The 25,792-nt window shown below is 35.8% G+C and overlaps 1 protein-coding gene across 1 annotated transcript in view; it reads left to right on the forward strand.

Moving 5' to 3' along the window:
• Nucleotides 1-13,315: 13,315 nt before the first annotated feature.
• LOC141845217 (uncharacterized) overlaps nt 13,316-25,792 on the forward strand; it is a 45,152-nt gene continuing 32,675 nt past the window's right edge. Inside the window, exons 1-6 of the mRNA XM_074733276.1 lie at nt 13,316-13,598; nt 13,694-13,758; nt 14,036-14,134; nt 20,913-21,045; nt 23,422-23,481; nt 24,108-24,167. Of these exons, the coding sequence (XP_074589377.1) occupies nt 13,374-13,598; nt 13,694-13,758; nt 14,036-14,134; nt 20,913-21,045; nt 23,422-23,481; nt 24,108-24,167 (642 nt within the window). The 5' untranslated portion in view covers nt 13,316-13,373. The remainder of the gene's footprint in view (nt 13,599-13,693; nt 13,759-14,035; nt 14,135-20,912; nt 21,046-23,421; nt 23,482-24,107; nt 24,168-25,792) is intronic.

The following is a 25,792-nucleotide window of genomic DNA, read 5'->3' on the forward strand; positions in this document are numbered from 1 at the left end:
AAGACTTTCCGATAGACCTCCGGTCCTCGACCCAATCTAGAATTCTGCCTGGTGTTTTCAACTCCCAGAGCTTCCTATCTAATATCCTTGACCCCTTGGGCTTCTTGCTCGATATCTTTGATTTGTCTAGACTTTCACGTAGTCCCTCCGATCAAGACTTTTTTGTCGAGTCCTTTTGACCAGGGCTTCCTGCTTGGTGTCCTCGACCACCAGGACTTCATGCCCAATGTCCTCGATCTGTTGAGACTTTCACCTAGTCCCTCTTACCAGGACTTCCTTGTCTAGTCTTTTTGACCATGATTTCCTTATCTAATTCCTTCAATCAAAACTTCTTGCCTAAACTCAGGTAGGACTTTCTTGCAAACTCAATCAACACAGTTAATAAATGAAGGTGGAGAAAAAGATTAAGTTTAGAAAGTAAAGCATAAAAAAAATCTTTTGCTCCTTCATAGTTTAATTTCTCCCCCTGAATTTTTACCTTGATTCATTTCTTCCCTTGAATAAATTCATTTTTCTCTGAAATTTTACTTTAACTCTATTCTCTCCCCCTTTGATAAATATCAAAAATAGGATTTCTTTCAAAAAAATATTCTAGATTTTAAATTTATTTTTTCCAAGTCAACAATATTTTTTAAAAGACATGTTTTAGAAGTTTTTGAAGTTTCAAATTGAGTTTTCAAAAGTATTTCCAACACTATTTTAATTTTTAAAAAATAGATTTTCAAAGTGTGTTTTTAACACTACTTTAACAAAGTAAATTTTCAAAAAGGTTTTTCAATTTAAAGTTTGAGAGATAGAGTTTTCAAAAGATTTTTAAGTCACTTAAAAATTTTTCAAAACTCTTTTATTTTGAAACACATACTTAATAACTCGGAGAAAATCAATTTTAAAAAACTTTTAGATTAAAATCATTTTTAACACCTTTTTCAAAAAAAAATTAGTTAAACATAATTTTACAAGCAAGTATAGAAATGAGTTTAAAAAATTACATTAAATTTTTTAGATTTTGAAAGCACTTAGTGATGGAATTAGAGATAATTTTTAAAAGCCCTAAGTAATGATTTCAAGTTTTGATCCCTTAATACCTCATTGAAAAATAAGTGATATCAAGTAATATATTAACTAAAGACTTTAATACTTGAAGAAATTTATATAATTAAGCAATCCAAAGTAAGTTCTAGAGTCCAAGCATGCGTTTGTCCCCGAGGCCATGATGTCGCGGTAGGACATCCAGGTTATCACCCAGACACCCGCAGTTCGATCCCCAACTACGACGTATTTGTAGGAATTTTTCTCCAAATGGGGATCACAATCAAAGGATGATGGGCATCTGGGTTGGCCGCTGCGTGCGCTTCCCGATTTACCCTGGTGGCAGATGGGAAACTTCCGTGGGACCGGGTCGGTCACCCCCAAGGATTGAGTCAATACGACTAACTGGGATTATCATTTTTTTTTTAGAGTCCAAGCATGCATCCTGACGAAGCCAGGCAATATCCTCCTGCGTCGTGACCAACTGCAGTTTCTCGATTTACCTCCTCATAGATGGTCGTGGGGCCGACCGTGTGGGACCGCTAAGGTGGTGAATTTCACCTTTTTACATAATAGAGTCCAAGCATGCGATCACTAAGGTGACGAATTCTACCTTTTTTTACAGAATAGAGTCCAAGCATGCATCATATGAAACTTAGATTTATGAGTTAGGCTACAAATATTTCTTTACCTAGGGTTTTTATAACTAAAGTTAAAATTTATATTGTTCGATTAAGATTTAAACTAACTGAGTAAATTAGATTAGTTAAATTAAATAGATATTTGATTAATTAGATTGATTAAATTTAAATTAAGTAATAACTTAAATTAATTAATTTAAGTTTAAATTAAGGTTAACTATTTAAGGTTTTATTATGTTTTAAAGTTTATTAAGTTTAAATTAGGTTAAGTGTTTAAAGTTTATTATTTTTAAAGTTTATTGAGTTTAAATTAAGTGTTTAAGGTTTATTAGGTTTTAAGGTTTATTGAACTAAGTTTAATTTAAGTAAAGTGTTTTAAGGTTTATTATGTTTTAATGTTTATTAAGTTTAAATTAAGTGTTATTTAATTAAATATTTATTTAATTTTGAGTGGGTTGTGTGAGATAGTTTGTTAATTTTATTTTTAATTAAAATTGAGTTAAATTAATTAGATTAATTGAATGTTAGGTTAAATTAAGTTACTTGGATTATTAAATTATATTATGTTATCTTAGTTAAGATTGAATTAATAATTAAGTTTACGGTTAAATCTTATTTAATTAAAGTTAAATTAATAATTGCCTTTAAGATTTTATTTGAGTAAGGTAATTAACTTAGATTATTTATTTTAGTTTGGATTAATTAAAATTATTTAAGATAAGGATGAATTAATTATTTACAAAATTTAAATTAAGTTTAATTAAATTTTAATTTATTTAGAATTTAAGTACAAAATTATTTAATTATTTAACTTATTTAATTTCAGATTAATTGATAAATTTAATAAATTGATTAATTAAATGAATTAATTTCAAATTAAATCCTAAATCCATCTCACCCATCTCTAAATTTTCAATCAATTAATTCTATAAGTTGTGTGAGATAGTTTATCAATTTTATCTTTCATTAATTTTATTTTAAATGCTAAGACTTGTTTAACCTTAAATTATATTCAAGTTTGACCAGGGGCGGATCCAGAAATAATATTTAGCGGGGGCTAATAAATTTTTTTATAATATAATAATCATTCCAAAACACTCTAAAATCATAAAAGATGCGCTTGATATATATTCGGTAATGAGAATGATGATGAATTTTCATTGAGGGGTTAATGGCAATGAGAATGATTACTGAATTGATGGTGCTTGATATAGATACTGAAATGGGTATAATTACCATTGATGCTACTTGGTATGAATAAGAAAGTAATGGGAATCAAAAAAAATTTACAATTTTACCCTGACTAATTAAATACATGAAAAAATTTGTTAAATAATTTTTTTATGGATATTATGAATTGGGAACATCCTTTACAGGAAAGATAAGCACGTTGGAGTTGAGCACGTTGGAGTTGAGCACGTTGGAAAAAAATAATTTTTGGGATGATGACAATTGATCTGAAGGTGTAAATTTTTAATTTTCTCGTCTAAAGAAATATTTTCCAGAGACCTTCTATCTTATGTATTACTTGTATTAATTTCTGAATTGAGAACAATGATCAGAAACAGGCTTTCAGAATGACAACTACTTGCATAAAGTCATGAAAGACCAATTACTCTTAATTTAAGAATCAAGAACAAAGAAATCTCCGACATCGGGCGAGCAACCCATGGTTTACTCCCTCAAATCCCACAACACTTTCCTCCAATCTAATCGGCAGATTTTTGCTCACATATCTACTCTAATCCACCACGGAAAAACTTTCTTTCTCCTAATTTCTCAAATCGAAACCACAATCAACTCCGCCGAAATGCAAAACAAAGATTTAATATCTTTTTTATGGCATAGCAGTCGAACAGGCAAACGGAAGACATGGGTTAAAAAAGACGAAGAAACTACAACAATAAAGAAACACAACTGAATAGAGAAGAACAGAGTTCCAAACTGAGGAATTGTGTGATAAGTAGAGGTCCAAGTAGAGGAGACCACCATGGCTGCCTCCTCAAAGGAAAACTCCTTTTCTTTTAACTTTTAACTTACATTTTGGTGAAAGATGAGTCCTTTTTTGATGTATGCACAGTGTCTGTTCCTTTCTCCCTGCTGCTAAGCTTTGAGTGGCACAAGTTTGGTAAAGCTGCTGCTGCCGCCGCCTTTAAATTGATTGTTTTGAGAAGCAAGATTTGAGTTTGAGGGTGGAAAGGAGATAAAGAAAGGATTTTTAGGTGGATGAAAGGGTCTTGGCCTCTTGGGATCTTAATAGTGTTGCCTCGTTGGAGGAGGATGACGACGGCGACCTAGTGGAGGCGTCGCCCGCAGGCGGAGAGGAGGATAAGAGCAATCCGGCCAGGGAGGTCTCCGCCGACGCCGAGATCAATGAGTCCAACGCCGAAGGAGCTGCGAGGGACGAGGTCGAGGCGTGTTGCTGCGCCGGTAAGATCTTCCGACAGAGAAAGGAAAAAGTAGAGGAGGAGGAAGAAAAGGGGAACGGGTGGGCGATCCTAGCGAGGGCTTCAGCCCCCTCCAGCCCTCGCCTGGATCCGCCCCTGAGTTTGACCGTTGATCAATTAAGTATACATTTCAAATTTTAGTTTCTAGGTCGTGGCCAAACACAAAGACCTTCTTGAGTATCGGAGTAACAACCATTTTCTAAGACAAAACTAATCCATAAAATTATATACTGAGTCAATCTATCAAAAAACTTTGATTTAACTAGTCTAGCATGTAATGAGATAGTTTCAATTAGTTCCATTTAGCTAAGAAAACTAAGGAGAACACTTCTTACCCCACCTGACAACATAGTCTAAATTTCTCTAACGTACTATTATCTCGTCCCACTCTGGTACTAGGCTGGGTAAGTGGCAATCAAGTTTGTGTCTTTATCTAGCCTAAGTTCAATCTATGTTTAAAAGAAAAAAACTAAACGCAAATAAAACAATCAATTTATCTAACTAAGATGGTTTTTCTGTTTGCTCTCCCAGGGTCATGACCTTGATAAGGTCTAGTCAGATAGTGAATCTGATGTTTGGAGACCTAATATTAGTTCAATCCAACTTGATTTTTCAAGTTTGACTTAGGAACTTATATTTGGACTCTAGGTTTGTTTCAATTAAGTAAAGACATGAATAATTTATTGTGACTGTATTTTGATTTGAATCTAAGTCTGGTTCGGTTGTACACGACTAGTTGAGACCCAAGAATCATATCTAAGCCCTTGGATCCAATAGCAAACTTTTCCAATGAACCTTTAATTTTGGTAACCTGGTCTTTCAGATTAGAATTCTCTTCCTCAAATTGTTGGACTTGAGTTGAGTTTCTAACCTGAACTTGATCGATTATCAAACTCGGGTTAGTCTGCTTCTTGAGGAGTTTAATCTCCTTTAGGAGTGATTGAACTCAGATGTTGGGTTTTTCTAATTTACGAGTTAAATATGTAATTCTGTTAAACAAATTAGATTCTATATTAGAGCTTACATTTGAGTTAGGTCCTTTCAAAACGGATATAGATCTGTGGCTTGATTCAGACTCGACTTCGAAACTCGTATTCAGACTCAGACACTTCATATTATTGTATTCAGACTCAGACACTTCATATTATCATAGTAGTGCCTGAAAGTTTGTTTCTTCTCCCTTGTCTGACTCTTCTGACGAAGATGATTCATAGTCTTGCATTTCAATATTAGTTAATCTATTCACAATTAGTTTGTGTTTTGTTACCTTGGTGCTCGTGAAGTTCAGCCAGTTTATCCCAGAGGTCTTTTGCACTGATAGCAGGGCCTCCTCCTTAGTCAAATCACATTGTAATGTCTAAGTTGCCTTAGTATCGACTTCAATTTATCTCTTAATTTTAGGAGTCTAGTGCTTGTATCCGACTTCGTCGATAGAGTAAACCCAGTCTTGATGGAGATCCACATTTTCACCTGGGTCTTTAGGTGAAACTCCATGCAGCTCTTCCAGTAATTGATGCCACCTCTGGTGAAGAGTGGGGGACGGGCTATGATGTAACCCTCTTAGTGTGACATTTAGAAAGCTTACACACACACACAAACAAAATAATGTTCCAAGACTTGGTTTAATTAGTAGTTTAGGAAGACTAGAGTACCCGAAGGGCAAAGTTGCCAGCGGTGTTGCACCAATTTCGAGCAGTTTCAAGAAAACCAAAAAAAATTATCAGAAGAGGTGATTACACTAATTCTGGCTAAAAATGAAAAATTGAAAAATCAAACAAAGAAATAAAACTTGATTGGTGGTTGCACTAATTTCGAGCACCCTACTCTAATACCAATTGTTGATTCGAGAAAGTGTTAGAGGGAGTGAATAGCGCACTTCATACGTGTTAGAAAATTATTCAAATAATAGAGTCGTGCAACGGAAAGATAGACAATAGAAATGAAGGCTCTGTTGAGCTCGTAGCGGCATCGCGTCATTGTTGAGTCATCGAAGCTTTAATTTAGCGTCTTAGCATCGACCGTTAGTATGAGGCGTAGAAAAGTTATTTTCAAGTTGTTGGTCGATGGTGTTTTTATTGAGTATTCTGGATGCTTAGATTCCTTCCAGGCCCCTCCATAATGGATTAGACGCTTGGAATGCTAATGTAACAACTACTGGATTAGATTTCGCTTTGGCTGTGACTTATCCTTCCCTGGGCGCCTAGATAATGACATGCATTAACAAACCGTTGTCTATCACCTCATTTCGTTATGCTGAGTTTTGCCCTTCCAGACGCCTAGAACACTTCCAAGCGCCTAGATCCTTTCTTGGCGCTCAGATCTATTCTGGGCCAATTTCGAATATTAAGTCCCTACATCACAAAGTTAGTATCACAATATAAATAGTATGATTGATAGCTTTCTGGTTGTTTGATCTTAACTTTTGATCTTCCATGAAACCTCAAGTTAGACCTACACCTATTGCTCTCTTTCTAATAGCGCGCCCCCACTACTCCACTCAGGAGAGTTTACTTGGTCTCAAACCTTGGTCCACCCAACTTGTTTGGACTTTTACACAGCTTGATCTTGACCCTCGAGACTTTCTACTAGACCTTTGATCCTTGACCCATCTAGACTTCCGCCTGGTGTTCTCAACCCCAGAGCTTCCTGCTTAGTGTTCTCTACCCCCAAGGCTTCCTGACCGATGTCTTTGATCTACCAAGACTTCCACATAGTCCCTCCAACCAGAACTTCCTTACCAAGTCCTTTCGATTAGGACTTCCTTGCCTAGTTCCTCCAACTAGGACTTCATTCTCTAGACTCAACTAGAACTTTCTTGCAAACTCAATCAATACATTAGATCACAACTAACATTAACTTTGACCCTTTGCCAATATCAAAACTCAAGTTTGATCGTATAGTACTACTTGCATCAACAGTCAACACTTTGATGCCTGTAGCCACCTAACAGGATCATAATGCTCCTCCTCCACCCCCTCAAAACAAGGTGCCTCATCCAATTCACCATTATATGTCAGCCCGAATGGGACAAAAGGTGGTAGTAGATGAGATCCTGATTTCATCTATTGAGCTGATCCGGCCTGAGAAATCCACTCGCTTCTGTTCTTACCATTGGTCTCATGGCCACTTCACACATGAATGTCACCAATATGCCAGAGAACTCCTCCGAGTTGCCCAGCAATGCCAATCATATAAAAGATTGCCATTGGATCTCTCTTTGCGTTCCCCAACTAAACATGCACGGCATGATGACTCAAATCACTGATCAGACCATCGATTAACTTCGCCATCGAGACAGTTTCGAGAGCCTGCCCAACCTCATCAAGACACCCCCTAGGAAGTATCGAGAGATAATGTCCCTCATCAAGGGATTATTAATACCATTTTAGGAGGCTCGATTGATGGAGATTTAAACTAAGCAAGGAAAGCTCATGGTCAAATGTTAGAGAACTATGGAATCGACACTAGAAGAAGATAAGGAGAGGGCCCCTTAATCGACTTTGGGCCCCGTGACTTGGAAGGGGTAGATACTCATCATGATGATGTGCTGATGATCAATGCCACCATAACTAACTATAATGTGGGCAAGGACTTCATCTATACCGAGTGTTCAATCAATGTTTTATTTAAGGAGGCATTTGATCAGATGCAGATTGATAGGAACAAACTCTAATCAATGTCTACCGCTCTATTTGGGTTCACTAGATATGAGGCACAATCACTCAAGTAAATCAGTCTCTCATTGTCCTTGGGAGAGCCTGACAATGAACTCGGACTACCACCTTCACAATAGTTGATGCCTCTTTCTTCTACAATGTCATCTTGAGTCGGTCAATGATCCGGCATGCGCAAGACCTAGAGAACTCGAGGATCTAAGGTACAAGTTGTCTTGGAATACCCATATCCTAACCCGTTGATGGGCAGGAAGAAGTACAAATCATACCCAAAAACTAGACATAACTACTCAAATCATTATCGACCTCCCTTCTGAGTTGAAGCAAGAACTAATCGCCTGTCTTTCTTATAATAAAGACATCTTCACTTGGTCGGTTCAAGAAGCCACTGGCATATCCCCCACTATAATGGAGCACTGATTGAACATAGTCCTCGAAGCTTGACTGATCGGATAAAAGAAGCGACACTTTGATCCCAAGTAAGACAAGATAATCAGAGCTGAGAGTACTAAGTTATTAGAAGCCATACAAATTTGGAAAGTTTAATTCCTAACCTGGCTAGCAAATATGATCTTGGTGTCCAAACCAGGAGGTAAATGGTGGGTATGTGTGGACTTTCAAGACCTCAACAAAACCTACTCAAAGAATTGCTATCCTCTCCCCCGAATCAACAACTAGTAGACTCGACTTCTAGTTGTGAACTCATTTGTATGTTAGACGCATATTAAAGTTATCATCAGATTCCTCTAGAAGCTAAGGATTAAGAAAAAGTCAATTTTATCATCTCGGACAAGACCTTCTATTATAATAGCATGCAATTTGGACTAAAGAATATAGGTTCAACATATCAATGGCTGGTGGACTAAGTCTTCAAGAACCAAGTCGGGAAGAACATTAAAGTGTATGTGGACGATATCCTGATTAAGACTGCTTGAGCTGAGACCTTGATCTGTGATATCGAGGAAACTTATGGCACACTGCGATGATACGACCTTAAGATGAACCCAAGCAAGTGCCTATTCGGTATCATGAGTAATCATTTTCTAAAGTACATTGTGATTGAATGCGGAATGGAGGCCAATCTAGAGAAGATTTAAGCACTGCAAAACATGTCTTCACCTCAAAATCTCATAAAAGTGCAAAGGTTAGTCACCCGAATCACAACACTCTCTTGGTCTATCTCCAAGTCGTCCGACTGAAGCTTGCCTTCCTTCAAGGTGCTCTAGAAGTCAACCCGATTCGCATTGGATGAAAAATCTGAGCAGGTCTTTATAGAGCTCAGATTTTTGGAAACAACCCTCTTAGAGTTCCCTATCACAGAGAAGCACCTTCTCAATCTCCAAGGGCAGGGGAGATCCCCCAAATCCCAAATGCTCAAAACAATAGCCTCCAAAATCTTTTAAATCTATTAGATCCTTTCTAAATTATCAAAGCGCCACCAAAATGACTTTTTTGGGACTTTAAACTTAGTTTTTATGGGTTCCACCCTAAACCAAAATGACAGCTTCAATTTAATAGGTTGTGGGCCATATTTCACGTAAATTGGCCTCCTCAAGTTGTGGATTCAGATATGACCCATGCCAAAGGCACGAGCATGACTAGCTGTAAGTGCATGGGTTGCTTCATTTTATGTGTAACTTTAGTTGGAGGAACATGCTCGTGTCATGGGACACAACCATAGTGTGTTCCTCACTATGGACTCTTGTTCCAAGCCTTTTTCGCTCTAGTTAAGCTCCGAATTCACGTCCTATCAATCAAAAAACACAAAGAGTAGTTCTCCAGATAAAAAAAATGTAATCAATGGAAAGATATGACAGTGTATAAAATATGCTCATGTAATAAAATAAAATATATGCAAAATAATATTAAATATTCTATATAAAATACATACATCAACCTACTGCAAAGTGCTCACTATCTGAAACAGTGCAACTTTCTCTTCTCCTTTGCTTGGAGTAGAGCCGTCTACAGCAAAGTACTCATTGTCCAAAACAGTGCATTCTCCTTTGCCGGGAGAAGAGTCACTTATTGCAAAGTGCTCATTGTCTAAGATGGTATAACCTTCTCTTCTCCTTTGCTTGGAGTAAAGTCGTCTACAACAAAGGACTCACTATCTGAGACAATGCAACCTTCTCTTCTCCTCTAACTGGAGTAGAGTTGCCTACTGCAAAGTACTCACCATCCAAGATCATGCAAACTTCTCTTCTCCTATGACTGGAGTAGAGTCGCCTACTACAAAGCACTCACCATCCAAGATGATGCAACCTTTTCTTCTCCTCTGACTGGAGTAGAGTCATCTATAGCAAAGTACTCGCTGGCGGAGATAGTGCAACCTTCTATTCTCTTATGATTGGAATAGAGTCGCTTACAACAAAGTGCTCACTGTTGAAGACAATGCAACCTTTTCTACTCCCTTACCTTGAGTAGAGTCATCTACAACAAAGTGCTCACTGTTCAAAACAATGCAACCTTCTCTATTCCCTTGCCTGGAGTAAAATCGTCCACAACAAAATTGTGCACTAGCAGAAATAGTATAATCTTTCCTCTGTCTAGGGTTAAATCTACTGTGACAGTTATTTGCAGATTTTTTTTTTTGGGAAAGATTATTAGTTCATTGAACCAATAGAAGTTGAATGGTACAGAAATAAAGGATGAAATGGGGCTCAATTGGCATAAAACATTAAAAGGCTCTTTCAAACCTAAACCTCTATCAAGGACGGAGCCTATTAATCTTGGTTCTCATAATTGTAGTTCCTTCTTTCTATAATCAATAGTTATCCTTGATCTATAATTTAATTTTAATATAACTTGAAAATAATACTGTAAAGGTAATTAGGAAGTAGACAATTAGAAAGCAATAAGGTAGTAAATATTTACTCCAAAAGTTGAGTACACCTACATGCAAGATAATAGGGAAAGCAACCTCGCTAAAATTAAGGGTACACATAGGATTCAGTAAAATAAAATTCAGAATAGGTATACAATTGCATCAGTCAATCTTTCATTTTGTCCTCGAAAATATTATCCATCACTTTTTGAATATCAAGAAAGTTGGAAGAAATACCTTCTGGAGGGTAACCAACTTCTTTAAACTGGATGACAGCTCCAAAAAAATCATATTGAAGAAAAGAGGAGGATCTTGCACCTAATAGATCATAAAATTCAACAGATTCCGTGGTCCAACAACCCTTCTCATCCGCCTCATAATCAATTAACTTCTTCTTCAAGTTACTTTTGATATAGCTGATTCCAATTGATTTTGCATTTCCTGGGACTTACAATTGGATTTTAGATAAAGTTTGTCGAACTCCTTTAGTTTCTCTTATAAATGGAGTAGTTATTTTAAATAATACTCAGTTTCAGTTTTATAAAGAGTTGTCTCTACCTTTGTCGACTTTAAATCTTTAGCTTGTTGCTCCAATTGAACTAGAAGTTCTTTTTCACAGATTTGCATTTTACCATATTGGCCTATTAAGAAGGGGAGTCGACATAACATCTCTTGTTGGGCCATCAAAAACTAACATGTAGATGGAAATAGTTAATATACGCTGGGAGATAGCTAGGAGTAGTTATGAAACCTTACCTTTTTACTAGAATTAGTCATAATTTCTGTCAATCTTATTAGAGTAAGTTTTTGCATTGCTTTTGGTTTCTCCTTATCTATCCCTGTGATCAGAATACTCGGGACAACAGGAGAAGACGAACTCCCGTATAAAATGTCTAGTATAGAGTTAGCTTGAAGATCTAAAGCAGGGATAATTTTGGCACAGTAGAAGACTGTTTCGACAATGAAAAAATAGTAGGTAATACTTTTGTCTTTGTGGATTTAGATAGGAAACTGATTCAAACAAGGGGCATTTTTTCACATATGACTTTCTTAAAGGTTCATGAAGGTACATCTAGTTCCTTAGAAGAGGGTCTAGTATGGTGGAGGGACTTTTCTACCTTGAAAGAATGGAAGAATCAGTATAATCTAAAATAGTGATGTTGGCAGATTGTTGTAGATGTTTGTTCAGTGATGCCCTTAACATTCTGTCTTCTGTAATAATATAAAAAGAGGATGTATTAATTGTCACAAATAAAAAACAATTATTAAAACCATACCTATTGGGTAAGACAGTTCCGTTCCTTTCAGACTTAGTCCAAAATGACAAAGAAGATATTCTTCTACCAAAAGGTCTATGTTAAAAGATGACTTAGATAATTTCTGGGCTATCTCTTGATAGGAAGAATTATCCTTGAAAGGTTCCAGTATGGGTTGAGATGGAAATATAGTTGTCCAAGTAGTGGGGCAGGAGAATAGCGATGGTGAACGGATAAAGAAAAATTGAGTTCTCCAAAGTTTTGGAGGGGAAAATCTTTTCAAAATTCGATCCTAAGGGATCAATTGATCTAGTCTTCTTTATAGACTTTGTCAATTGATCCTAGGCGGGATAAATTTTTGTTCTGTGGGTTCTATGCTCTTCAGAGCGGATAGAATCCGGATCGCAGAACGGAGATCTAGATCGCCAACATGAGATGGTGTCACCATTTAGGATTTAGACAAGGAAACGAAGATTGTGTCGTCAACAAATGGAGGAGAAGGAAATGGTGGAAAACCAATTAGGGTTTTGAGGATGGTGTCGTCAAGAAGAAGAAAAATGTCGGTTAGGATTTTGAAGAAGGTCTCGCCAGGAAGAAAAGAAAGAAAGAAGACAGATGGGTCGTGGCTCGTATAAGCAGGGGAGGAGAGAAATGAGATGTATGTCTCTTGAACAAGGGAGAAGAGGAGATAAGAAAGGGGTAATTTTGTAATTTTATGTATTGGGGAGTGGAAACAAACTTTTAGTTACTTTTGGGTACTGCATGCAAAGAAATATATGGGTAGAGACTGATCACAAAGGTGAGTTTGGGTTTGAGAATTTAAAAGCAAGTCTCCCTTAAATATAGGGGGTATTTTAGATATTTATAGGATTATGAATAGAATGTGGTGGATGGTCATCCTTTTATTTATATGGATAAATAAGATTTTTTTTCTATCTTAAAATATAGAAAGTATTATAAATATTCATATCATTATTGTGTGAAAGTAAAAAGATAGAATTCGTCATTTCAATGATTTTACACGATCGATTTTATAATTATTTATATAAAGTTAAATTGAAAAATTATAATTGATTATTATAAAAAAATATTTTTTTTGTTTTCATTTTGATTTTTATTTATTACAGTAAATCTATTTGGTCATTCTTTCAAAAGATGCTAAGCGTCTAGACTGATCGCTGTATGTACTTTTCGATTTATCTTTGTGGCCGATGAGAAATTTTCATGGGATCAAATTGATCACTCCTAAAAATAATTAATAGGACTAACTAGAATTTATTATTATTTTTACATGGTCATTCTTTTAATTATATGGATAATTAGGATGGGAAGGGATCCACTTTTTCAATTTTTTTTTCCTTCCCAAAGTTGAAAACCTACTGGCGTTGTGAAATCTGTTTTATTTTCTTCGCACGCCTCGCTTCTCCCCCATCGTCTTATCCACTGCGGCTGAGCCAACCGAGAAGCTACGGGGAGAGAACAATTCCCGGAGAAGAAGAATGGGGCGGGGGACGGACAAGATGATGAAGGCAGCGCAGCGGTTATGGAACACGCAGTACAAGCTCTTCACTGCCCGCTACGGCCACCATTTCATCGACCTCCTCCACCTTCCCGAACGTATCCTTTTCGCTCCCTTCGACATCTTCTATGAAGTCGTTGGTTCCGCCCCACGCGGTTTCGGCCTTCCCGAGCTCGCCTCCAAGCTCTCCTTCTCTGCCATCTTCGTACTTGCCCCTTTTTTCACTACTCAAACCCTTGTGCTACCTTCTCGCTACTTTTATTCCTGCTCAGTAAATGGTCTTCAATTGTCTGGATGTAGGTGGTTGCTACGCTTGGGACTTACGACATCGCTTTGGAATTGGGCAAGAAGGTGTTGTGCCCTAGGTAACTTTGAATCCTTTTTGTCTATTATGGCTCTAGATTGCATTCTTGCCTTCGAGCAGAAATTTCGTCGTTGAGTCTCCTTACTGTTGAAGGATCTCTCTCTCCTACCCTTAACTTGAATTTTTGATCTTTATTTTGGGCTGATAGTAAAATTAAAACTTCATTAATGGTAATTGAACTTCATAAATCCATCCAACCTAATGTTTCTGATCAATTACTATTGACATACAACTATCACACCTGCATATCTTCAACTTACTGCTCCTCTTTATCGTAGGAATTGTGGCACCTGCAATGGCTGGCAGGCGTTGCGCTGTACTATGTGCAAGGGTGCAGGAAAAGTGCATTATCAAGTGAAAAATTATAGTCCAAGAAGGTAAGCCATCTTCATGACTTATCTTAAACATGTCTCTCAGAGTTTCCCTTAATAGATGTGACCTCGATTTTTCTCTAATGTCTCATTTCTTATCTTGTTCATCCTTGTATGATCGCACATCCACCTTAACATTCCATATCTACGACTCACATCTTTTGCAACCCTAAACCCTAAAATGACTTATCCTAATAAAATATAAATTCCATACTTTTGGTTTGACTTCATCAAATAGAAACTTACAACTTTTAAAATTTTTATAAAATTTAAATTTCTTATTCTAAAACTTTCAATGGCAACTTTTTAATTTAAGATCTAATTTTGAACCACGTTCTTCTCCCCCACCAAGGAGAATTCAACTTTAGGAGAGTTGTAAACATTTTTTATGTTGTTGCTAACTGTAAGTAAAATTCACATCACCAAATTCATGCATCATGGTTTCTTTGTACCATTCCTTGGTCCTCCATTCTAATTATTAAAGAACTAGTGTATTTTTTTTTGTTTTACTTTGGTTATTCACGAATTAATTCTTTATTTTTATTTTATTTCCTTTTAGTCACCCTTTTTAATAAGGAAATGTTGGGAGTAGTCAATAAATGCAATAAAGTTGTTTGGATGGAAATAAAGTTGATTGGATAACTACTTATCCCAAAAGTAGTTGATTGGATAACTACTTATCCCAAAAGTAGTTGATTGGATAACTACTTATCCCAAAAGTTTAATCACCGTGAGGCTGATTATACTTCACTTGGTTGACGAAAACTTAATATAATTTCTTTTTGATATAGGTAGGATTTGAGATCTCATGCTCTGATACTATGCTAAAGTTAATTGACTAACAACTTAAAGGATCAAGCTATTAGTATAGTGACCAATTTATATATTTATCTTCTTGTTAAGACAGGAGAAGGGGAGCCTTGGCGCAACGGTAAGGTTGCTGCCATATGACCTAGAGGTCACGGGTTCAAATCCTAGAAACAGCCTCTTGCCAAAGGCAAGGTAAGGCTCGTACAATGGATCCTTTTCCCGGACTCCGCATGGCGGGAGCTTCGTGCACCAGGCTGCCCTTCTTGTTAAGACAGGAATGCTCTTTGTAACTTTCTAGTGACAAAGGAGAGCATGTAAGGGTAGAGACTTAAATATCTTCTGGTAAATTAACTTATCTTCTTATATGAAAATTAAACTAATATTCAAATAAGTTGACAAGTCAAGCCAGTAAGTATCAAAAATATATTTTCTCATTGTAGTAAATAGTGGAATGGATGTATATGTTTTTTAAAGAGTCATTATGGATTGCTTAAGATAATGAATGTATAGACATACGCTGTATGGTTGTCTTTGAGTTTACGACACATATCAACATATTATCTATTGCTTAAACCAATCTTTCATTTAGTATTGACTATCTCTCTTATGCACACAATATAACTCTTAATTAAGTGGATTGAGTAGACAAGGAATGAAATCAATACTCTAATTGGCTTTAGATACAAGAATAGTATAAATGGACAAACTCCCATCGATGTCTTATTAGAATTGGCATAAACAATTTTATTAATTTCTATTCCTAACTTGTTCCTTTGTTTTTCTAGTTTATTTGTTGTTTTGGATGTGGTATTTGTAGGCCTAGGTTATGATCAATGACACATGGAATATTCCTTGATGTGGTTAGTTGTTTAGTAATTCTTTACTCCTTAGAGGTTCTTAGGAGGTATGAGCAAAGGATTGTTAGTCTAGACAGATGAGTCACTAAATGTGTTAAGAATTTTAATAGTAGTATGGCTAATATTGTGGTGTATGCTTTTGGAAGGGGTGGGTTTAGTACCATGGTGAAGTATGATTCTCTTTCGCTCCTATCTTAAAGTATGTGGTATTCATCAAACAACCACAATTTACTAAGGACAATATATACATTGTTTATGGAGAAATGTCACACCATATCTCATTTGTGCAGAAGCCCATATAGATATAAATTAGATGTCTCTCTCTAATAGAAAGGGATATTTGGTCTACCCATGCAACTTTGTAAAGGCTTGGTTCTAGTTCTAAAGTATGAGTTAGATCCTATCAAAGGCCTTGGCGGAAACAATCTTCGTGCAACTTCTACTATCTAAGATAATATTACATGGTTTGTCTCCGTATAATATTTAAGTATGAAAAATATATTGCACTTCTATGTTGCCATCTAATATAATGTAGGGGAAGTTAAATATGTCTCATAATTTCTTTGGCAATTTACTGAACCATGTTGCCAAAGTTATGAAATACTTAAATCAGGTAGGTAACTTTCAAAATTACCAAATCACATATTCGATGCTCATTTTGCCCCTCGACAAAAAAAAATTGATTGCTACAGTATAGCAATTGATTAAATAGGTTTTTGTGACCATGAACAATAACTTTAATCGATTGCTAAATGTAGCAATCGATTAAAAAATCTATTTTTTAGAAATCGATTAAAAAGCTTTCTATAATAAAAAATTTGCCGCTCTTAATAGGGTGTATCACATTAGTGTTTGAGGGCATGGATACATTCAGGTTCCATGTCATTCCGAGCTTTCTAGGTCCGTCAGTCACTTTTAGACAATATTAGTTGATGGACCTTAACCATTCAAAAAATTAAAAAATTTGTATCTTCAGAAAGAGTGGAGTCTAAGGATCTCAATTGTGGTGTCGATCAGTGATATCATCGTTGTATCATTTATAATGAGCTTCTGATATCATTTCTCATGTTCAATTCGCGTTCAAAAAATCGTTGCTCTCAATACGGTGTATCATATTAGTGTTTGAGGGCATGGATACATTCAAGATCATTGCCCGAGTATATAAGACTTGGTTCCATGTCATTTCGAGGTTTCTAGGGCCATCAATCACTTTTGGACAAAATCGTCTGATGGACCTTAGTTATTCAAAAAATTGAAAAATTTATATCTTCGGAAAGAGTGGAATTTAAGGATCTTGATTATGATATCGATTAGTGAGTATCATCATCGTATCATTTATAATGAACTTCCGACATTATTTTTCATGCCTGATTCATGATAAAAAAATTGCTGCTTTCAATACTATGTATCAAATTGGTACTTGAGGGCATGAATACATTTAGGAGCATTGCTCGAGTACATAGATCCTTGTTCTATGTCATTTCGAGGTTTTTAGGTCCATCAGCCACTTTTAGATGAAACTGACTGATGGACCTTAGCCATTTAAAAATTAAAAAATTTATATACTTAGAAAGAGGAGAGTCTAAGGATCTCAATTGTGGTGTCGATCAGTGAGTATCATTGGCATATCATTTATAATGAGTTTTTGACATTATTTCTCATGTCCGATTCGTGTTAAAAAATTTTCTTCTCGATTAAGAGCAACGATTTTTTGAAAACAGATCGGGCATGAGAAATGAAGTCAGAAACCTATTATAAATGATATGATGATGATTCTCACTGATCAACACTACAATTGAGATCCTTAGACTCTTCTATTTTTGAAGATATAATTTTTTTGATTTTTGTTTTCGTCCAAAAGTAGCTGACAGACCTAGAGAGCTCGGAATGATAGATCTATGTGTTCAGACAATGCTCCCGAATGTATCCATGCCCTTAAATATTAATTTGATACATAGTATTGAGAGCAACGATTTTTTGAACATGAATCGGGTATGAGAAATGATGTTGGAAGCTCATTATAAATGATACGGTGATGATACTCACTGATCGACATCATAATTGAGATCTTTAGACTTCATTCTTTCCAGAGATATAAGGGGGCGTTTGGTTTGGAAAATATTTTCTATTTTCTGTTTTCTATTTTCTATTTCTAGTTTTCTATTTTCTGATCCAGTTTTTAGAAAATAGAAAATGCGTTTGGTATGGTATTCTATTTTCTATTTTCTGGAAAAGAAAATGGGAAAATACGTTTGGCTTCTCTGTTCCACGAGCTCCGCGCACTGCGGTGCCTTAGGGCGCACCGAACGAGCCTCGCGGGGAGCTTCACCGCCACGATCACGAGCAGCTTCGCCACACAGCAGGGGAAGCAGCAGCAGATCGCCGCGCACTCCGCCGCTGTCTCCCTAGCCACCTCCGCCAGCCTCCGCGCCCGCCTCTGCCAGCCTCCGCGCCCGCCTTCGCCAGCCTCTGCGCCCGCCTTCGCCAGCCTCTGCGCCCGCCTCCGCCAGCCTCCGCGCCCGCCTCCGCCAATCTCCGCCAGCCTCCACCAGCCTCGCGACCGCCTCCGCCAGCCTCCCCGCCAGCCTCCACGCAGCAGGAGAAAAATCGAACGATGATACGAGGAGGAGTTACTGTGCCACGTTTTCCCATTTTCTCATTTCCCTTCTCATTTCTCTTCTCCGATCAGAAAACGATATTTCATTGTTTTCTGTTTTTTAAGAGAATGCCTTTTCATTTTCTAGAAAATGACATTAGAAAACGTAAACCAAACAACAACTTCATGGAAATTAGAAAATGAAAATGGAAAAGGCTCCAACCAAACGCCCCCTAAGTTTTTTGATTTTTGAATAGCTAAGGTCTATCAGTCGATTTCGTTCAAAAGTGGTTAATGGATCCAGAGAGCTCAGAATGACATGGAATTATATGCTTGGGCAGTGCTCGTGAATATATCCATGTCCTCAAACACCAATGTGATACACCATATTGAGAACAACAAAATTTTGATCATAAAAGAACACCAATCGCTACAGTGTAGTAATTGATTAAAGTTACTATTTATGGTTACAGAAACCTATTTAATCAATTTTGTGGAGTGGCAAAATGGGTATCAGATACGTGATTTGGTAATTTTGAAATTTATCTACGTGATTTGGGTATTTCGGAACTTTGGCAATGTGGTTCAATAAATTGCTGTAATTTCTTTTTTGATATTCATCTTTTTCTATTGTTGTGCTGGATCTACTAGTTCATTTAAAGTGTGAAATATTTTCATGTTCATTTTTTTTGTTAGATTGTCTACTTTGTCCAAGCTATTATTACTTAGGCTCATTTCTCACTTTGATTTTAGGACTTTTACAACTTGCATCTCTATCCTTGAGAATCATAGCAACTTGATTTAATTTCAATGGTTAGTGGCCCACTATGGATCTTGACATTGAATACTGATAGAATACTTTTTTGCTAAATTGTGCTTGATTTCACCAGCATCTCTTTTTAGTTCGTGGAAACATCAAACCAACTTGGATCAGTATCATACGAGAATCAAACCAAATTTGGCTACTGATACGGATTGCCCAAGTTCAAGATCAACAATGACCGAGCTGATATTTTTTGAGAAATCAAGATATCATAAAAATTGAAGTGAATTTTAGAAAAAAATTAGAGATCTGAAGACATTAGCTAGAAATTAATTAAGTTCTAGCTAATCAAATTGTGCATCAAAATGGATTAAATTGAGTTAAAACTTCATCAGATTGAGATGACTTTGAAAAACTTAACCTATTTAACCTTTCATTTCATCCCAACTTGAGTCTCTATTCCTTTTCATCCTAAGTTTATTCTTAGGGAACTTCAATGGGAAGAAGAGAGTCTTCATCAGCCTCTTAAAATTGCTTATCACATGTCATATCTCAAGTTTTACTATGAAATGATCATCACAAAATCAATAATCACTTACTCAATTTTGCCTTCACTTGGTAGACTCAATGCTTCACTCATCTTTGTCTTGCTCATTACCAGTTGAATATGATGTGATTATGGACTGGGAGGGGATATTGTGGAGTGAAAGGCAACAGAATTATCTCTTTTAATCACTAAGGATCCTAAAAGTCATCTTTAACTGAAAAATGATTTGAATGTAGTTAGAAACTTGACTTTACCCTATAACATTAAATATTAAGTGATAACACATTAAGAAAATATATTAGTAATCTAATTTTGTTTAGTAATCTATTTTATATTAATTAATTTATTATTTTTAAAAATAAATGACATTTTTTGGATATTGCATTATTAATAATAAAATATCTTCAAATAGACATTTTGCTTAAGGTTTAGAACACTTATTATAATATAAATAATTTTATTATATCTCTCTTTTTTTTTTTTTTTTGCTTTTTCCACTGATTTGAATTTCACCAATCCTTCCGATCTGATTCAACATTCAAATTTTCAACTAATTCGATCCCGATTCCGTTATTGATTTTGACAATTATATTGATACCTACAGTGATTATTCTTTTGCGAAGAGGTATTCTATTTATCAAACTTGCAAGTCATGCTCAAAACTATCTGTACTTGTGGTTGACTTTGTTTTTGGCTTGCTAAGAACACAATAAGGTGTTATTGCGTTTTTCTTATATCATCATCATGATGAATCTGTGATACTCCCAGCTATTTGGGTTTGGCTAGATGAAACTTTTCTCTCCATTGAAATTTTTGATATTGTTGGGATTCTCAAAATGTCTCACTTTTGGTTGCTTTCTAGGATTTTACAGTTCACAATCTCAAAAGAAAAGAAAATATAAATGCCCTCTTTTTATACAATTTATTCTATGCTCCTCTATCCCTTTTATTTTACCATCCTCAATCTAAGATAAGGCATGCATCAGTTCATGTTGATAGTTAGAAATTAATCTCTGTAACAATGTTATGTTACTGCAACCTCTATAAGATTTTATGTTTTCTTGTTTCCAGTGTTGCATTTTGTGATGAGCAGCCAATAAAACACCAAATTTTTTACAAAATTTTGAAACTCAGCATAACTTTTACTAGATTTTGAAGTTCGGTTTAGCAACTAGTCCCATATTTTTTGAATTATGAGCAATCTGTTCCAGTGGGGAGAGGGTGACAGCAGAATCTGTGGCAGATGCCATTGCTGAAAGCCGTGCTGAATTACTTCACCTTCCTGCTTCTGTTGATCTTTCTGTACCACTTCCTTCAAAAGATTGCCCAAGCTGTGATGGATCGGTAAGATGCACACTACCTTGTTGATTAAATTTTGTGTATTAACCTTATTTTATGTCATCATCCTAGCCTAGTTGCTCTGTAATCTAATTAATTTTGTTGACAAGTAAATTCATTCTAAATTGAAGTCATTGTAGTTATTTTTTAGTGGCTAAACTGCTGATTCTTCGAATTAAATATCTTATAGGTTCAGATCCTGCTCAATCAACTTTTAGCCTTCATATCCAATGTATTTGTTATTCACCATGATGCGAAAATACAAGACTACCTAAGAGCCAAGGTGGATTTTGGCTGGAACTCGAACCTTTTCTGAAACCCTATTGAATTAGCCCTTCACCAATGCGCTGAGGTACTAATTTCTATTTTTCCACTCAGAGGAGTGAACGTAGAAGAAGCACATCATAGTAATAAAAAAAAGTAAAAGATGCAATAGTATAGAAAAATATGAACATCCAGATTTCCAGTAAAATGATCCACAACCAAATCAGCATTTAGCTTCCATAGGAACTTCATTGTTCTAACAATCGAGCCAAGTGTTTCAACAGTTAGAAAAACTCAGCTTTATACTATGCAACTTTCGGCGCATCAAATGCAATTTTCAACTCTGAACTCTCTGCAGTTCAGTGACAAACAGTTCAGATTTCTCCACAAACCTATTTCTGTTTTGATCTACACAAATCCATATCCAAATGCTTGGGACTGGAACACTATATCTGAACACTGAGAGAGCCAGCAGCAACAGATTGTGACCTGGGAGCCAAGCCTGTCACCCACTTCAGTTCCATTAGTACCATCTAACTTATCAATACTCAATGGACCTTCCAACATATCAGTCAAATCATCAGCAGCAGCCACCCCAATCAACTCAGCAAATCCCATATTTACATGATCGAGTTCAGAAATCCTATAAACAACATTAAGGGTGACCACTCAACCTTCCTTCTTAGGTTATACATCAGCAACAATTTGTTTTGCCACAATTTGAGAGTTTCTCAACATGATTGAATACCCTCCTATTTCTTTTCGGTGAAATCTGATAGATATAGGAGATAAAGGTCAATTTTACTTGGTGTTTACATAAAAGAACTAACAATCCACGATAACAATTTACCTCCTCCCTTCTATCCGTGCTATTCTTATAGAAAACAGACACCTTCCATACTTCCATAGAGTACAAACATTGAGAGTACAAATGAATTGAAGTATCCTTGAACTTTGTAGTTTGTTCACAACACAAGTAGTTCGCACCAGAATGCCAATTCATTGCAGACTGTTAAGAGTAGGAAGCTTCCAATGAAGCAACTACCAGCAAATAAAAGAACATATAGAGATATGCCCAGGAAACCAAATAAGATGAACCCAATTTACTGTATCCTGACCATTGCCCTTGATAAAATCATAAGCCGACCTTAAGGTGTAGGCACTGTTTATTAGGCATTATTAATCAGCCACTTAATTTTATCCTGACGACCCAACAATTTGTGAGAAAATCTTTCATTCCATACATTACACCCTGAGTGGCTGAGTAAAACTCCACTGTCCCACTTCCCATTTACACTCTAGTATTTAAGCTTGATCACAACTCAAGTTGTTTTTGACTCTTACCAGCTCTGGAAATATTTGAGAAATGGTCAATTAAAGTTTTTATTGAGCCCATTGTTTGACATTATAGAACAAATAAATATGATTGTTATGGAACCCAATGAATAACTCAGATCAGTTAATTACTTGCATAAACCTTTTGATTTCATCTTATCTCCAATTGATTGCTAAGGATTAAATCCTATGACACTTATGTTGTTTAGTGAGAGAGCCTCACGAAGATTAAAAGGTAAGTGGAAATATTATGAAAAAATAGAGATGTTTTAGTATGACTACGTCAATAATAACAAGAAGCTACCCAATTCCCATCTATTTGTGATTGCATACATTGATCTTCCCAAGCTATTAGTTTCAAGATTTATATATATGATAACTAAATCTCACTAGTCTTGCAATGAGTCATTCATGTGGTCTCACAAATCTTCTATCATACACTAGATTCGTCTTGGTTATTTAATGTCATGGCGTTTCTGATTCAAATTCATGGTGAAATGGGTATCTCTTTTTGTTCCAGTCATGAAATAGATAAAATAAATAAAAAAAAAATTTGATTTTTGTTCAAGAATGAAATAGAATAAATCGAGATGGGATTTTGTAAATATTTAATTATCTTTTAATATATTATCCATTTCCTTATCTTCTGCTTGCTTGGAAGGGGCAAAGAAACAAATATCCAGAGGAGAATAGGAACTATGTCTACTTTTCTTTTGTAACTACTGTTATAGCATTCTCTAATATTTATTTGAAACCATTGAGGCACACCTATCGATTCTGCAGGGAGTAATGGGCTGTCCAGAGTGCAAACACAAGTTGCAAGTTAGGATTTCAGCTGACGAAGTGAGTAGGATTATGTTTCTTCTAATTTTTTTCTCTAACTTTTATCATGATCCATGGTTGTTTTTACTTCAACATACAATGATTGATGCCTGGATGACATGCATCTTGGGGAAGTACAGCTAGCATTGAAATGTCCTTACCATGATTGAGACTTGTGAGTCTCAATTGCTAACTATAACTGAGATAATGGTTGCTCAAGTTGGCTATCTTGTTTTGTGCGTGAACAAACTGCCAATACCTGTTGTTGAAAAAGAAGCAAGGTAAGCTAGAAAAATGTGCAACTTCATAAAAACTGGAGTCTCTGCTTTTTGCATGTCTAGACTTGGGATTTGAGTATTCTTTTAAAAAATGGACTATTGCTATTTGCCAATAAAACACTGGATTTTTTTAATTTTCTTTCTATATAATATTGGTTGTTCATCTAGAAAGGTGTAACTTAACTAGAGAATAGAGATTGTACTGCAACTATTGCATTCCCACTAGGCGCATATGCTGAATGCAGGATATCATACATCATTGTGTTATCTGTTTGGTTACTGAATATAGTGTTGACCAGAGCATTTAATCTTCTATCATTTGTTTGTACTTGCTACAAACCACCTCACAATTCTACTTTTTTTGTTTAGATCATGGAACCTCCGTGGAAAGCATATAATGTCATGAGGAAGATGGACTACCCCTATGAGGTACATATTATGGTTGTTATAGTAACTCTTAATATAATTCGATATATTAATGTAACATTGTTTTAAGCTTTACATTAATTGTTGCAAAGGGCTGAAATATATATATAGGTACTGCTATGTGCTATACTAATCTATGCCCGAACAATCAAAATATGGCTAAGAAAATTTTCCACATATCCAAGTTGCTATATTGCCAACCCATATACTGTTGCTCCAGGAAGGCATCCATATTATTATTGTTATGGGCTAATTAGGTCCATGTATAACTATTAAGATCATCGATTGAAATCTCTAGCTGCTTTGGACGAAACAGGTGAAAAATCTCATTCCGCCAGCGGACCGATATCAACACAAGCGTGCTAGCGTGCAACGTGTGGGACACGTCGTGACGGTCTGACGATGCGTTCGGAGACGTCGCGCGGGCCAGGACGAGTCGCTTGAGCTTGACTACGTGCCTAGACTCATCGCCCAAGCCTGATGAAAGGCCTGGATGCGTCACCCGGGCACGGCGATAGGCCTGGACTCATCGTCCGAATCCGACAATGCGCCCGGATGCATTGCGCGGTCCCGGCGGCATGCTCGGGCTCGACGACGTGCTCGGGCCCGTCACCAGGCTCGGGCGATGCATCTTGGCCCGCACGATGTGCTCGGACTCACGCGGGCCGGAATAGTGGTCCGGAGTTTGGTTTCTTAGGGTTTAATTAAATAATTTTATGTTAATATTAATTAACTTCAACTGTGATTAAGATAATTTAAATAGGCTTAATTTAAAATTAATAAAATTATCCCATTAATTTAATATATATATTAAAAAAATTATTTTATTTTTATTATTTTATTATTTATTATTTATTTTTAAATATTTAGATTAAAATTTTTAATTTTAGTTAATATATTTTATATTTAAAAAATATCGAAATTATATCGGTACGGTATGATATGGTATCGAAACTTTATCATTCTGGTCTGAGATCGAAATCTCGGTATGACTCGACATTTTAAACCATGATTAAGATCAAAGGTCTATTTTTAATTTTTCATATCCTTAATAATATCATATATATAGGTAGGAAGTCTACCAAGAGATTCTATGAGGAATAATTCCCCTAACTCCAATTTTTATACTCTTATTTATGGTTATAATTAGTGTAAAATATTTGATCTGGTCAAATAAAATTTTCACCGTAAAAGTGAACAAGTGTGAATATTTAATGGTTCACTAACAACTATAATTGATGTAACTCTTTGGTGAGGGTCAGTTAAGGTTCTCACCTTATAAGAGATTAATATGGTTTGTTATTTCTTCATAAATAATGGCAAATTGTTATGGAGGTCAAAAGACGATTCACACTAAAAGGCATCTTTAGTGAAGCCATTATATAACACCTATAATTGGGCTCCATATGTTAATTTCCTTTTAATGTCTTTGCTGTGTAATTTAATTTCCCATAACTTGAACTAAATTATTATCTTAAGCAAATGAGAAATGCTTTTTCAAGTTTTCTTTTTTTCGTATTTGAGTTTGCACGTAGAGTAATTGAACTGTTAGACTTGTAACACCATATATTACTACAAAGAAAATGCATGTTTCCTTTTTCCTAGTCCTTTTTTTATATGTGACTGAA

The sequence above is a fragment of the Curcuma longa genome, chromosome 14 (genome assembly GCF_044706935.1).
Source record: "Curcuma longa cultivar G26 ecotype Majalengka, Jawa Barat chromosome 14, ITB_CL_G26_1.1, whole genome shotgun sequence".
Classification (NCBI taxonomy): Eukaryota; Viridiplantae; Streptophyta; class Magnoliopsida; order Zingiberales; family Zingiberaceae; genus Curcuma; species Curcuma longa.